Consider the following 16,865-nt stretch of genomic DNA (forward strand, 5'->3'; position numbering starts at 1 on the left):
TTCCTTCAACACTCTAAACTGAGCGGTTCCAGGAATAAAGCTCCTACTGGATGATAACTTGCTGATCAGCTGCAGCTTTTTTTCTGTAACTTATCAAATTATTCTCTCTAAAAGTCACAAACATGAACTAGAAGTGAAAATATATCAGAGCAAAAATTAAACAAAGATGACATTTGATCTTTGCTCTTGACATTAACAATTAGAGTGATCCAACGTGACTTTTTCCTGTTGGTTAAAAATATTTATCATTTATATGAAGTATAACTAAAATCTGAAAAAGCCTGCCTACACTCCCTTGAAACAAACAAAACAACAAAGAGATTAAGATAACCCTTATCATTCAGATTGTTTTGTTTTTTTTTGTAAAAAAAAACAACAACTTTGAAATATTTTTTAATTTATTTAAAAGGACAGTGTATATTAATTTACATTTCAGCACAAATAGCATTCATGCAAATATGTCAGTTAGCCATCAGGTTTGGTTTCATCTTTTTTTTTTTTTTTTTAATTTATATTTATTAATGATTTTTTGCAAGCATCTCTTCTGATATTACTGTTTTCACAGCTTTTTAACTGTTGCTGAACTACAGGAGTTCATCTTTGTTAAAATTAATAAAATAAATAAATAAATAAATAAATAAATAAATAAATAAATAAAAACAGAAAAAAGAAAACAAAGGCAAACAAAGCAAAAAAAAAAAAGAAAAAAAAAACAAAACAAGAAAAACAAAAACAAAGGAAGGCTATATGTATGCACAAGTGTTAAGGTTTATTATATAAGCAAGCTATCACTATCCCAAATTACCTAAAAAAGCAAGAAAATACCTACTTACCTTATATGAAATATAATCACACACCTCTTTGTTAAAATTTATAAATAAATAAAATTAGTTAATTAATTGATTGATAAATAAAAACAGAAAAAACAAACAAACAAAAAAACAAAACAAAACAAAAACAAAAGAAGGCTTTATGAATGCACAAGTGTTCAGGTTCATTATATTAGCAAGCTAACGGTATACTAAATGACCTAAAAAGCAAGACAATACTTGCTTACCTTATATGAAATATAATCACACATTGAAAATATTTACTGTTAATTTTGTTGGACTAAAACATCATTTATTTTTATTTACAAAATATAATGCATTATATTTTTTAAGGCTTTAATTTTTCCAGTTTGAAGCTGATCACACCTACCCATGGATTTTGCCTTTGAAGGCATTAACACTGGGCTGTTAACTGAAGCTATCCAATTTACCCAAATCCACCCAAAAATATAAAAAAATACTAAAAACCAGTAAACAGGACCAAGGGTAGCTTCACAAATACACTTTAGATCTTATTCATCTAAAAAAAATCTTTGTATTATCTTTATATTGATATAATTGACTTGAATAAGATTATTTAATATATGAATGTTTATAACTGACTTGAATCTTTTCACTTGAGCAAGCACTTATCAGTTTGTGGCCCACACTGCCGCTCAGTGGTCAAAAGGGGTACGACGTCATGACGCTGCCACACTGCGCTAGTTACGCAGCATTCCGTGGCGACGTACACACGTGCAACTCTTTGCTTCAACCGTCATCCTCGCGCTTCAGCATCACTCCCTGACAACAGCAGCAATGGCGGAGCCCGTAGCATCGGATGCGGCGGCCGCAACGGACGCAGCTGAAGCGACAGCAGCTGCAGGTTTCCCGGGCCTCTCTCCAGCAGCCAGCCCGGGCTCGGAGCCCCTCTCTATGGCTCTGTCTCCCACAACGGACGGCTCCCAGCGGCTGCTCTTCTCCCATGACCTGGTCTCCGGGCGGTATCGCGGCTCTGTCCGCTTTGGCCTCGTACGGATGATCCACGGGGAGGAGGATTTTAACTCAGACTCGGACCTCGACGATGGCGGAGGGAGAGGCGGTGGCGGCGGCGGTGGTGGAGGAGGAGGTGGAGGAGGAAGAGTCCCGTGCGGTTCGGACACTGAGAGCGCTGTGGACTCCCCGAGTCGGCCTCTTGGTAGGGGATTTGTTCGTGTCCAGTGGTACCCTGAAGGAGGAAAGCAGGACATCAGAGAGACAAAGGTACCACACACCGGCTAAAGTGTGACTGTTTACACTGACACCCAGCAGCCCCTGGCCTGACATGAGGGCTGCTTTGTTTGTAACCGAGTGATGAGGTGTTTGGAGGAGATGCAGTCGACTTGTTAGCCAGTCAGAGGAAATGTTCATCTAATCCATCTGACTGAAACAGACAGACTAGCTCGCTAACTGGCTAGCTTCCAGGTACTCATGCTAACTAGCAGTTTAGCTCATAGCCTCATGCTCCTCTGCTTGTGTTGTTTAGTTTATACATTAAACTGTGTCCGTACATCCTCTGGTACATCAAACACACACTCTGACTGAGCAGGTAACACTTCCTCAGCTTTTGGCAGGTGCTCGTCCCTGTTAGGAATCGGACACATTGATTAGCTCCTCTTTTTCTCAGCTGGGTGTGACTTGGCCTGGGACCAGACATTAATAAAACATGTTTATCAGCCGGTAGCTATCAGAATTTATTATTTCCCATTTGCACTCTGATCAGAATTACATTTACACCTCAATAGCCTCTGTTAGATTAGATGACATTTAATGATAATGACTAACTGTTGATATAGCACTTTACAAAAAAGGGTGACAGAGTAGAAATGAGCAATAATAGAGAAATGTAAGGAGGATACAAGATTGAAACCACAGAAATAACAGTAGAGGTTGATATAAAAGCTACACCCCCCTCCACAAAATGAATACAATTAAAGGTTAAAGGTAGACGCAGCATTTTAAGTATTTTAATCTTAACTCCTGGTCCTCAGCACTGTTTTTGGAAGAACAAGCAGAGCCTTGGCTGAGGACCTCAGGTTATGTCCGGGCATGTATAGACTGAGGAGACCAGAAATGTTCCTGGGACCAGGTCCAGGGTGTGCTTTAAAAGTCAGCAATAAAATCTTCCAATCAATTCTAAAATCTATGTGGAGCCAGTAAAAGAAACAGTAATGCGGTATCTGCATGTACAGAAAGTTACAGTAATCGAAATAACGTACGACTAGTTTGACACGCTGTTTCAGCCCGAGGTGCTCGTCAAAGATGACTAGAGCTGAAACGATTCCTCGAATGATTCAAGGTACTCGATTGCAAAAAATACTCGAGTATTTTTCTCTGCCTCGAGGAATCGTTTAATTTTAAAAAAGATCAAAGAGTGGTGTTTCAAATAGAGCTGAGGCCATATTAAGAGAGTTTTCAGACCCCTCAAGCTACCTCCTACACAAAATAGCAACTAGCAACAAATCTAGCTTTTTTTCTGGAGTTTGGCGACTAATGGGTCATTCTACGAAACGGAATTTACAAATTTTGGAGCTACCAAAGCAAGCGCTCCTATTGACATGCTGTATCAGAAAATTCTATTTCTTAAAGTTAAAATATTTATTTGAAAAATAACTGCTCTTTAAACAAAAATGTATTTTATCCGATTACCCGATTAATCGATGGGATTTTCAGTAGAAAACTGGATACTAAAATATAGATAGCTGCAGCCCTTAAGATGACGCCTACATTTTTACACCTGGCAGCAATGTTCTGTGATAGAGGGACTTAATGTGACATTATTCGACAATCATCACCTCAGTCTTATCAAGATTTAACTACAGGAAATTCTGTGACATCCAGCGTGTTATATCTCGGATGCATCCAGTGTAAAAAATGGTTTAAGTCATATTCTCCAATTTGAAGTGCTCTGACATTAAAACAAGACATTTCAACCATCAGCTGTTTCTAAACCCCTTACACAGCTGCCTGTCCAAATTGTGTAGCATTCTTTTGTTTTTAGGGCTGTGGCCATTCGTCATTATTGATCATCCTTCTCTTATTCTCTGGAGTAATTGCTTGCTTCACAAAAAGCCAAAGGGTCACCTTCAATTAGCTTTTTTGTGATCCATAAATTCCCAAACAATCACATGTTGACAGCTGTGACTTCGAGATTTTTACTTTTTGTCCTTAAAACTCACATAAAGGAATTATTTCATTAGAAAAAAACGGTTCACTTCAAGGAGATTGAATATTCTTTAAATAGATTATTTTTTCTACATGAGACAGAAGTAACTTCTGGTTAGCTGGCCCCACACACAACAGAGTCCCAACCCCTTTTTTTTTTTTTTAAAGATACGACATTAAAAGATTATATAGGCTTAAAGTTAGATTATAAGTTAGAAAAAATTCTGGTGCAGTCAAAAATTAACCTGATTTTCTTGCCTTTTCTTTGATAAATCGCTGAGCGTGACTGATTTCAATGTAATTTCTTAAAGTCAAAGAAAAAGTTTGGGAGACAAGAATGTGTCAAGAAAAATAGCTATAGGTTTTAGGGCTGCAGCTATCGAATATTTTAGTATTTGAGTATTCTACTGAAAATCCCATCGATTAATCGAGTAATCGGATAAAATACATTTTTGTTTAAAGAGCAGTTATTTTTTAAATGAAAAATTTTCTCTTTAGGAAATAGAATTTTCTGATACAGTAAGAAGAGCACTTGCTTTGGTAGCGCCAAAATTTGTAAACACACTTTGACACATTTTTTGTGCCTTGTACATCTCATCAAATGCTGCGGACCCAAATGGCACCCGTTTCGTAGAATGACCCATTAGTCTCCGAACTCCAGAAAAGAAGCTAGATTTGTTGCTAGTTGCTATTTTGTATAAGAGGTAGCTTGAGGGGTCTGAAAACTCTCTTAATCCGGCCTCAGCTCTATTTGAAATACCACTCTTTGATCTTTTTTAAAATTAAACGATTCCTCGAGGCGGAGAAAATTACTCGAGTAATTTTTGTAATCGAGTACCTCTAATCATTCGAGGAATCGCTTCAGCTCTAATAGGTTTTAGGTGTCACAGATTATCTTTGTTTCCTTTCTACAACCAGGTTTTCAATCTGTTTAGAAAACACTTATTGTTTATATTCTCAGGAGGCTCTAGATCGCCCCCGTCCTTTGTTAAAACATGTCACAGCGTCAAAAGAAAAAGCTCACACAGGCTTGCTATGCAGACCCAGGATGAGACCAGAAGAAGTCCTGATTGAGAGCCTCTGTTTCCTCGCTTTGTGTTTTGGGCTAAATGAGTAAAGTTCTGGTCTGAGTGTCATTCAACCTCTGCCACAACAAAGGCTCGGCTGAACAAAGCCTGCAGTGTTTACACACCACCAGGACTGTTACTGCTGTGTCATTACTTGTCATTTTTCCCCCAAAGAGTCTAGTGTTTGCCTGTGTGCCCATGCAGGGATTGTATTCTGGAGTTTGTTGTGGATTGTGGGTTTGTGTCTACAACGACGTAACTTCTAGCTGGCTTATCAGCGCGCTCCACACGCCCGGTCTCAGCAGGCTCTGTCTTAGTTGCATATATCCTGAGAGCATGGTGAAGATTTGAATCAATAATTCATGACGACTTCCTGCAGTGTGCAAAGTTGCAGATCTCCAAGATTATACTTCTTTAAAATGATGACATATTTATTCTGCGGGCGGCTTCTGGCTTTTTAAGTTTCCTCCAAGGAGCAATCAGTGGAGGGGAAACTGAGTCCTAAAATTTGACACACGTGTCAGGACTTCTCTCCTCGTTATTAAAGCAGCATCTTTCCTGCTGCATTCAGTGTTTGCTCATTTTTTTATCACCACATTATGAAACCATGAACTGCTGTTGTTACTGTTCATGCTGAGGTGACTGAAAGACGTGTTGCTGAAAGAAAGTTTATCTGTATCGTGCAGGCTCTAAAAAATGTTATAATCTGGACATCACACACACACACACACACACACTCCCAGCAGAGATGATCCGTGTGAGGCGGGTAGACAAAGACACCAAAAGCAACACAAAAAGTCTTATTTTGACTAAAGCATTGCAAGATGTGTTCATAAAACCTGTGGTGTGTCAACCCTTGTCCTCTTTAATGAGGGACAGTACAGGAAAGCTCGAAGTGCCTTGAAACCTGAAGTGCTCTTTTGAAGACTTCATCGATTCATCAATGTTATTTCACCTGAGAAATCTATACAACAGGAAGTGAGGGGGCCAGTAAGAGTCACATCAGCTGTTCTTTGCTGCTTTGCTGGTAGTTTCTCTGCTGTTTTTGACCCAGCTGTGAGAAATATGGCTCATTTACTTTCCTGCAAAGCCTCTCTGTAGACGAGCAGAGACCGACTAACAAGCATGGCAGCTAGTGCTGGAAAAATAGTACTTTCTTCCTTCGTGATTTCTTATATTTTTGCATTTTGTCACATTCTTCTAGAGCCCGACCGATATTGGGATTTTTGGGGCCGATACCGATACTAGGGGGCAAAAAAAAAAAAAAAGCCGATATCCGATAAATCGGCTGATATATATAATAAATTTATTGATACACACAGGATATATACTGTATATAAACACAAATTATAATACCCATATGATTCAAGTCAGAGACAGAACACTATTAAATTAAAACAAGGAACTTTAATTATAAAACTGTCAACATAAGAGCTGTAGTGTTAACCAATGATAAATAAAAACAAGCTGTAAACAGATGAATAAATAAAAAAGTCAAACTGTAAACACCTTAAATAAATAAGTCAAACTTTAAACACAGTAAGTAAAATAAAAATCAAACTGTAAACACACAAAGAGCAACTTACACAACTTTAAAATGTTATTCTATAGTCCTACATTAGATAATGGTGGATGTGTGAATTGACAGTAGCATTTATCTCTGTTTATTTCACAAAAAAAGCAACTTTTGCAACGTTTAAACGTCAATAGTTTTACATTACATAATGGTGGAAGGAGGGGCGGGGCACTTTGGCAGTGTGCAGCCCAACACACAGGAGCAGGAGCGACAGAATATCCGTGGAGCAAAATTTTTTATAATCGGCTACACTGATGATGATGTTGATTAACCGGTGACAGGCATAATTGGCCCGATTAATCGGTCAGGCTCTACATTCTTCAGATAATCAAACAAATTTTACGATGAGACAAAGAAAACCAGAGTTGTTGCAGTTACAGTGATTTCAGGGAAGGAGGGATAACTGGTTATGCCATCCATGACTAGAAGTTTTTGCAGCATGAACCACCTCTGTTTGGTCATGTCACAGCAAAACCTTCATTTTGTTTTGTTTTTTAAGCCAAGAGGTGGATTTGCTGGTGTGTTTTGTATCTTTCTCCTGTTGCATAACCCAAGTGGACTGGAGGTTGAGGTCTTGAGTTTGACTGTTGGTTTGATGTTCAATGAAATGATTTGTGAGTTTCAGGGATGTCCCCAGGTATTTTTGCCCCTGAGTTCGAGTCCGAGTCATTTGACTTTGAGTTTCTGCTGATCCAGAGTCCTGATCCGATACTCCTATCCTGATACATCTCGCTCCCAGCTTTAAAGTGATACTTTGGGATGGAACAAGTTGGGTCCTATCACAAGGTTTAGGGCAGAAATTACCCCTACAGCAGTGTTTTTGTGCAGCTGAAGCCCAGGGCGCTCGCACCAAACACCCCCTCCCTGCTCCTCTGCCGGTTTCCTCTGCACTCAGACGGGGCCATATTTTACTTGACCAAAAACACAAATAAACAGACTCCCACCTAAAAAATCTGATATCGGTCTGCATTCATGCTTTATTTAGAGAATTTTCAGCGCGTTACTTTCACACAAAAACACCGCTAAATAAGGCTCTAGTTCTAAACCTTGTGATAGGACCCAACTTGTTCCATCCCAGAGTATCACTTTAAGTGTGACAAATATACAAAAGTCTTAGAAATCAGGAAGGGAGCAAACACTTCTGATGATCACCACTCTTTGATTGAACTAACGCTTTCTTTATTCTTTCTCCACTTTGATGCTTCACTTTGTTTAACTTGCTGCACTGGGCCGTCCTCTGGGAGCTCTGTTGCTGCAGCACAACCTTGATACCTCCATTCAAGGACAGTGAAGCACTGCAGCAGGTAGTTAGCAGAGGGACGCAACCAGGTCAGGGATGTACCTCAGCGATCAATCACTGGGGAACTCTAACATTAATGTATGCATTGCTGTGACCTCCTCAAAGTGCTGGGAGCTGATGCAGACCACAGTCTCCTCTTTGGGAGCAGTTACCTTTGTGACTCTGAGGACGGAGCAGGTGGAGAAGGTTGTGCAGTAATAATGATGACAGGGAAAGTGCAGCAGGTCTGCTGACTGTACTGCAGAGAGAGACGGCACCGTGAGGAGGGGAAAACGTAGGAAAGAACTGCAAAGTGGATGGAAAAGATGTGGGGAAGAAACTTGGCAAGCAGGTCCTGAATACTAATTGAAAACATCACCTGGATCTTAAAAGTGTAAGGGGAAATGAAAGAAGACTTAATGGAGTGAAATCTGGACAGGAGAGGTGGTGATGAGACAGACTGATTGGTAGCAGACGGATGTTACTTTTCGCTCTTCATATGAAACTCCAGCTTCCTCCTGCTCTCTGTTTCTATTCTTCAGGTGTATGAGAGCAGCACTACTTCCTGTTTCTGCTCGCTCAGATAAACCGCTTTAAAGTTCAGCCCTGAAGCTGCAGCTTGTTGTAAATTCTCAACTGCCTGCCGCTCCATGAATCCACCGTCACATTAAAAAGGACGTTTAAAAGCTGATACCGTTTAGTTAGTGACACATGGAGTCACGCACAGTTGATTCAGCTAGCTACATGAATCGTATTACTTTCAATGGGGAAATATATGAGATCGTAAAACCGATTGAGTGTGAGTCTTTGTGGAGTGAACAGGGAGACTCCAGGGGATTCTTTATATTTATCTTCTGCCTTTTTTATCTTCCTGTTGATCTCTGTTTTTGTTTCAGACACCACCTGCTTGGTTAGATTTCAACAGCAACAGCAGTCTGTTTTTAATGCAGAGATTACATGTCGGACATGTGATGTATGTCTTTTAGCTTGTTTGTTTAACAAAGACCATGATCAGGAAAAACTATGGTTTAATAACTAAAAAGATGTGTCGCCACTTCCCATTGTTGAACAGAAGTGAAGCCAGAAGCCTTTAACAATATTTGTTGACGTTGCAAAGATGAGGCCAGATTTTTGGACAATGGGTTTTGTCAGGTAGAGCGGCTGTATCGACTCCCCTTCCACCCATTCTGCCACCAAAATATCCCCTGTGCCTGTTTCCATCCAGGTCGTAGAGTGGTTAACCAAGTATCAGTTTCAACCATGGTTTTTGATTTTGTTATAATTTATCCTACAAATCCTAAATCCTAAAAATGATTTTATTTTAAGAACAAAGTTTTTTCACTCAGCTTTAATGATGTTTGAAATTGGAAACAACCTCATTCTTTGGGTTTTTCATGACTATACATGGCAGAATTAATTCAAAACAATCTGTTAACAGTGGATTATTCAGGTATATGGTAAAAATAAAGGTGTTAAAAACAACAGCAATGTATACGGAACTGAACCGAAAAACTGAACCACAAAACCGTGATGAGAACCGAAACCGTAAATTTTGTGAAAGGTCCCATCCCCAGATGTAACTATAAACCAAAGCCACTATTCGAATAATCAGTGAACAGTTAGCAGTGATATATGAAAAAAAAAAAGATTAGCGGGTATGCATGAGTCAAGGTTAACAGCCCAAAAGAGTGTTGACTTTAATAGAGGTATACCCTACCATTTCAGGAACTAACGGCAGGATTACAGCGCCTTCAGCTGTTTAGAGGCAGACATCGCGCATGCCTGATCATTTCAGGCGAAATATGCAAAGACACTGGACAATCGTTTGGAGAGGTGGCGATGTGTAGCCATAGAGCAAATTTAGATTCAGGAGTAGTAGTACCACATTTGAAACGATACGGCACTGACGCCCGGTACCTGGCAATCGATACTGGTATTTTATTTTTTGTGTTCATGTGGTAAAAAATATCACTTTGTTTAATAATGAAATATATATTTTTTTCAATGTAACATATTTATTCTTCAGTGTATTACCTTGCAATGATGTGTTCATGTCCAGCACGGAAAATCGACTATTCCTCCACTCCCTCACAGTCATAAGGAAGTGTACCCGGTACTTTTGACAGAATTTGATCAGAACCTTTAAAAGTACCTGATTTGGTACCCATCCATATTTAGGAGACAGATTATTTCAGTGATCAGATGAGATAAGTGGGACAATCGAAGTCTTAAACCTGCAAGGCTGAGAATTAGGAAACAAAGGATTGGAGGCTAAGTATTCAGACCTGGACTGTTTGGTCCACTTTAAACGGACCAGGGTTCGTTTCCCACGCTGGTGCGGACTTTTCATGCAGGTGTGAATAGACCCTGGTGCAGACCAAACAACCGGACCCAGACCCACTTTTTGAGGTGGTCTCGGTCTGCTTCCAAACAAACTCTGGTGCAGTTCGTGGTTCTCCAGTGCAGGTCTGAATACAAACCAAGGTCCATCCAAACTAACTACAGGATACATGCGCCTTTTGGGCCTATAAAGCCACCGTAACCTAACGGTCTTTGTTCATACCAGATCCTCCGTCTTCTGTTTAGCCACGCTGTTGCTAGCATGTTGTGGGTCAGGACACGCAGAGCATAGCGTCTTATTCAGAATAACAGAGTTTATATACAGTGTGACATTCAAGATCTTTGCTCTGTTTGTACATGAACATGTGACCCAACACTCCAAGATAAGCTCAAGACAGCTCATCAATCATGAGAACATCAAACATATAGCAAACACAGACTAACATAGTTTCCTTGTACCATCAAGAAGAACGTGTGCTCAGGACAGGAGCGACGTCTTCTGTTTGGAAGTCTTTTGGTTTGAAATCATCTTAAAATAGAGCCAAACATAAATTATTGTTAAATATGTCGAGTGTTCAGCATTACAGCTGTTGGGTCTTGGAAGGGTCGGAATATGATTGAGGGAGCACATCTCAATCATTTTCTGCCATTTCGCAGAGAGGATCCTGAATCCAACAGCCCATCCTGCTTAATATCCTTCAATATGATTGGGAACAGAAATTCAATCATACAATCTCATTAATTTTTTATGTATTGTCTATTTCTGCTGAGTTCAGCCCCCTGATAGTGGCTTTGACAGGAGGAACAGAAACAACAGCGACTCAGATGTAAACACTAAAACTAAACACTTCATGGGAATCCCATCATGCTCGGAGTCAGGAGCATAAACCAGCACTGGGGCGAGATGCTGCTGGTATCAGGCTCTGGAATAAGTGCGCCTCTGGTTTGACCTTTATGTCTTTAGGTGTTTCTGTCTGCTGGGCATGCATGATTACGTTTTACAGCCAGGCACGGTCACTGCATTTTTCTCAGTCCCTGAAACCCGTGATGCAGTGATATTTCCAGCAACTGTTGTTGATGTTTTCTTCTCCCTTCAGACACACTACAGCGACTCACACTGATTAATGTTGGTCTTAAAGGTGAAACATGGGCCTCATGTTGGCAATAGGAGGAGGAGAGGAAGTCAGCTTGGTTTTTTACAGCTGTAGCAGCAGATGGGCAGTATACAGCGGTGTGACCCCCACCCTTTGTCCTGTAATCCAAACATGGCGACGCATGATGTCACCAATACTCCATCAATCCCTTTGTCACCTTTTAGGAGTCCAGGGTGCTGGATGCTCTGACCTCAGGGTGACTCCCATCTGTCAGCCTGGCCCACCCCCCTGACCTCATCCAACCAACCACAGCAGCCTGATCTCACCCCCGATGACACACAGAGTAGAAACGTCTCTTTCCTTGAAGACAATGAGTCAGTCCACCTTTATGTCCCTGCGCAGATTTTCTTCTTCAGCTGCTCACGATCACAGAAAAAAAAAACACATCCAGGTTTGAGCTTTCAGAAACATTTCAGCTGTGAGACTGCACACAGAGATGCTTTTAAGATCCAAAGCTGATATTGTCTTTCAGATCGCAGCATCATTACGCCCTGAAGACATGGTTCAGCTTAAGTGCTGAAAGAAATACTGTTTCTAGATTCACTTTACTCCAGTATTTGCAAGATCACACTTTTAAAGGGGACATATCATGCTTGTTTCTCCTTTTCACTATGCCAGACTAGGGTGCCTGTAAAGCATTTCTGCCCTCAGTACAAGTCATTTAGTTCCTTCATTGCCCCACAATAGCATTCTCAATATCCTCATTTTAGGCCATTCTGAAGATCTCGTTGAAACGCTCCGCTTCGAGAATGACCTCCAGTAACCTCCCAACGTCACAGCCCTTTGTGCTCTGATTGGTCAGTTCTATCAGAGGGGCAGAGGGGGTAGAGCCAGGGGGCGGTTTTTGCAGCATTGCAGTATTTACAAAATCGCCATATTGGATGGAGCAGACCGAGCGAGTTTGCTGTTTGCCAAAACTTCACCGTAAGGCATTGATAGCACTAATAAAATGGCAGAGTGTAGGATACGTCCTCTTGCATTGGACCCTGAGTCAGACCCGGACGGTTCTGCAGCTCAGGAGGAAGAAAATCCACCTGGACACAGATCATCTCAGGACGCTTCAGTGTGGTGAGTCAAACCGGTACTGTAACATGTATAGTTTATACGTGGAAATATAGGCAGACTTCACCAATAAACTATTTCTATAACAGGGCTCCATCCTGCTCCTTCACTTTTCTCTGTCTGTTTTATCCATCATGCTGAAAGTGTAGTCTAAAGATCGCCTCTACCGTCAGTTCCTCACTATGTTATTACCGCAGCATTATTGTGGTCCAGGTTCACAGTGCAGGTCAGAACAAGTATGCAAATATCACAGTCTCACAAGTATTACCACGTCTGCTAAAACTACAGTGTTTTAACTGCTAATTCACCATGTAAAGCCGAGCTGCTCAGCAGAGCAGAGTCCCTGCATCCAGCACTCAGTCAGTCGGCTCTTGGTGGGTGTATCCCTCGGTGGCGGTTGTGTGACTAACTGACATCACAGAGGAGGAGCTGCTTTATCAGATTACTCCAATAAAAAGAAAGGATCCTTGTGTCGTCGCGAAGGTCGAAATCTCGCGGCCAAATGTCAATGACCTATTTTCAGAGGCATCAAGTCTCGTTCTAGGATATCAGAAAAAATACAATATCTCATTTTTTGAAAATTCAGGGGGTGAAAGGTCTTGTTTTCAACTTCATTATTTTATATGTAAGTATTAAATTAGGCATCAGCATGATATGTTCTCTTTAAGGAATGAACCATGGTCAGTGAAGCCTTTTTCTGTGAAGAAATGAAGGCAGAAATATACAGAACATGTTTGTTTCCTTCACCTTTAATATATTCTAACTGCGAGTAATTTACAGCAAACACTGTTAGTGTCTGGTTTAATCAGTCCTCACTGGTGCAGTGACTGCAGCTTTCCTCCTCTGAGCAGACTGTGATCACATTTCTATTTATTTGCTCCACACGAGTTAATTTGCTTAGCACCTAAAGCTTTTTTTCTGTCAGACTCAGTCTGCAGACTTTCCCTTTTTTAATCATCATATTGATCTGTGCTCACCCTCCACATTGCACATTTCAAAGATGTGATGTGATGATGGAGAGGATGCTTTTCCAAGACAAGATCTGAAATTTTATTCTGCCTCTCTTGGCTGTAGGAATCTGGCTTCGTATGCCAAAATCACGGCCAAATCGACAGCCACTCTAAAATATTTAAAACCGTCCTTTTCCCTCCAAATGTGCATGGTTGGTTATTGACACGCATCCCTCAGCGCTGTTTGCACACGAGTCGACTGCAGGTGCTCGAGTTAGGCTGGCAGACGTTGGTGTAATCTGCGACGCGAAGCTGCTGCCAAGGCCCACCCAGCAGCAGAGCCCGAGTTACCACCTCCAGCAGGTGCCTGTCAGGTGCAGGAACGCACACAATAAAGCAACCAACAGGGCTCCACGAGGCAGGGTTCATCTTCAGACACTTAGGTTTTATACTCCCCCTCTCCTGAGGAAGAGGGGCTGTGTGGTTATTGTTTCATCGTGCCTGTTAGTCAAGCTCAGACATCATTTGAAGTCGTTGTGGGAAGCAGTGCTCCTCATGTGGAAAACTGAATATTTTAGTGTTTTGTTGAGGTTTTCATAAGCTCAGGCAGCTAGGATAAGTAGATTTGGAAAATCAAACCAGGAAAACACACTTACACCTGGATTAAATTGTTAGATAGGTGTGATAGGCGGCTGCATTCACAAACAGCAAAAGCTGAAATCTAAGCAAGTGCAAGCTGTGTTTCCATTACACTTTTTTGCTGGTGTTTCCATTAACTGCGCACAACTTGAGTAAATAAAAACACAATGTCTGTCTGGACACTGCACTCATGATGATGCCAATTCTTGAACATTAGTGTTTTTACTCACTGCTCAAACTGTCGACCGTGATCAAGCTAACTCATAACAGGCACGAACAAAACACTGAATGAAGATCATCATCTCCAGCTCACATACTCTCACTCACGCACACAGACATCCACCCTTCCCTCCTACTGCTGTCTGACCCGCTCACAGCCGTCCTGCCAGAGTCCGTTTGTTTGGCAGTGGACACGTAGAAGGAGGTGAGGGAGGTGCGTTGTTATGACAACGTGACGTTTATGCACAAAAGGTGTTTCCATAGCACTTTTTGTGAGAAACTTCAATATCGAAACTTCTGAAAAATCACCTCCTGAGATGTAAAAACTTTTTATCCAAATTTGAGTGGTTTTTCGAAAATGTGGAATTTCCATTACCATTTTTTTATTGCAAATTTTTACGTTTTGCGCAATTCTAGGTGTAAAGGACACAGCTTATGTCTTATTTCTTGTAATAAATGAGCCACATTCCACTGACAATGACCGGAAAACTATCTTATTTCAAGAAAATAGAAGACAAAAATAACATCTGGATTGTTCACCGTCAACATTAAATTCTTCCAAAGAAAAAATTACTTGTTTTTTTTTCTTGTATTCAGATATCCTCCTTACTACAAGAAACTTGAGGAGTCATTTTTTTCCTCTTTACTCATTCAGGCGTCATTTTTGTTATCTAATATCTTGATACAAGACATTTTTCTGCTCTTGTCAACTGAATGTAGCCTGTATTAAGTCTAGTAATACATTTATTATTAGAAATAAGACATAATGCACTTGTGTTTCTTTTTAGATACTTTTCTATTTTACCTTGATTACTTTTAATTTACTGAATTAAATCAAACTTCTAAGCAATACAGCTCTTAGTCAAATTTATTTTATGCCTTTTTCCTGGATTTAATCTGAGCATTACATTTCCTTACCTACATTGTGTAATGTTTGTAGTTGATGACAAAATTAAATTATAAAAATTAAAAAACAGAAGTTGTAAAGATTGTCTTACATTTTGAGTTTCTGCAGTGCAGGTACAACCCTAACCACTAACCCGTGTTTTAATTTCTATTAGATAGAGATTGAGATTCTCATTTGAAAAGCAAGCTTTTATTAGAAATTTCTCAATGACCACATGATTTTTTTTTCATTACACAAGAAAATATTAAGTAGAACAGAAATCAACCCTATCTTTTTCCAAAATTGATAGTAAATGTGGGTTTTTGGTAAGTAAAAGAATGGGGGACCTAGTACGCAGCCTTGTGGAACACCAATCTGTACATGCCTGCAAAACAACCTGGTTGCTTAAATCCAATGCTTTCCAGTTTTAAATATATAAACTTTCATAAAGTACAATGCATTTCAAGATCTGTCAAGCCAAAGTTATTAAATTCTCACTAAAGAAGACAATAGTGATCTCCTTGTTGTAGCTAGCTGCTACTATTTCACCAGTATGTTGTCCAGATGAGGGAAAAACTTCATCAGCATCTCCATGAACGGCCGTATCAAGAAATGATATCTTTCTTAAAAACAGCAGTTATGATGCAAACAGGTGAAGCTCAGGACTTTCTTTGAACATTTAGTCTCTTGTCTCTTTCCCGATGATTGATTGCTGATGTTTTCTGATAAAAATCTAAGATGCTTTTTTTAAAAGAAGCCACAGAGAGTCTGCGGTTATTTTTAGCCTGTTGGCATTGCACTTTCTGCTGTGTCGAACATCTGTGGCAGCATGTCCAACAAATACGAGCCTGCCAATAAATCCCCACTTGAACAGAGTCTAATTACCACTTAGGGTGATGTCAGCAGCTTGTGTTTACAGTAAATCTGATATGACGAGGACAAAACATGAACACCCATCCCCGCCTCTCCTCCCTTCCCTTTAATCCTCAGTCTCTGAGGATGTTTGCCTCTGTTTCTTTCTTGCTCTGTCCCCCCTCTACACGTTAACCTCTGCCTCAGCATCCCAGCAGAGCCGTGTTGGAGAATGTTGACGTAATGATGAAGCTGACTGGATGATGGTCCAGCTCCTGCCCTAAGTGAATGGATCTCATTTCATCCTATCTCTCTCACGCACACACACAGCACTAGACTCTAAAGTGACTTGCCTAGCGGCTGGAGCCTACATCCATCCCAGCAGCCCTCTTTCCTCCTCTTCCTCTGTCTCCATCCCTCATCCTCCAATCCTCCCTTTTTCCTCTGCAGTGTCAGCCCTGCCCATCCTCCTTTTCTCTCCCTCACTCTCATGTTTTCCTTGTCTCTTCTTCTCTATCTTACTATCTGCTGTGTTTTCTATTTCTGGCTCCTGCTTCTACCCGTTCCTTCACTCTTTCCATCTCTCTTCTGGGATTCAACCCCCATCTCCCACTTGTTGGGCTTGTGCAGCGACTCCTCTGCGCCTCGTTGTCTCCTCATCTTCATTTCATCCCCGCTACACCTCCTCTCTTCCCCTCCCAGCAACCCCCTGGCTTCATCTCAGTGATTGACTTCCTTGTGTTTTGCTCTTCCTGATGACTTCTTTTGCTTTCATCCTTCCCCGTTTCATCTCAGGAGCAGCGCAGTGAGGATTTTGCTCAGTTATAG

General features: G+C 40.7%; 1 protein-coding gene across 3 annotated transcripts in view; it reads left to right on the forward strand.

The window, feature by feature from the left end:
• The first annotated feature begins 1,559 nt into the window (after window positions 1–1,559).
• Window positions 1,560–16,865, forward strand: part of ube2o (ubiquitin-conjugating enzyme E2O) — a 55,637-nt gene continuing 40,331 nt past the window's right edge. For all 3 annotated transcript variants that reach the window (XM_074687815.1, XM_074687823.1, XM_074687806.1), the window contains exon 1: window positions 1,560–2,072. In XM_074687815.1, coding sequence (XP_074543916.1) covers window positions 1,629–2,072 — 444 coding nt within the window. In that variant the 5' untranslated portion in view covers window positions 1,560–1,628. The remainder of the gene's footprint in view (window positions 2,073–16,865) is intronic.

The sequence above is a fragment of the Halichoeres trimaculatus genome, unplaced genomic scaffold (genome assembly GCF_033239565.1).
Source record: "Halichoeres trimaculatus isolate MK-OKI-2021-1 unplaced genomic scaffold, fHalTri1.1 fHalTri1_scaffold_2, whole genome shotgun sequence".
Classification (NCBI taxonomy): Eukaryota; Metazoa; Chordata; class Actinopteri; order Labriformes; family Labridae; genus Halichoeres; species Halichoeres trimaculatus.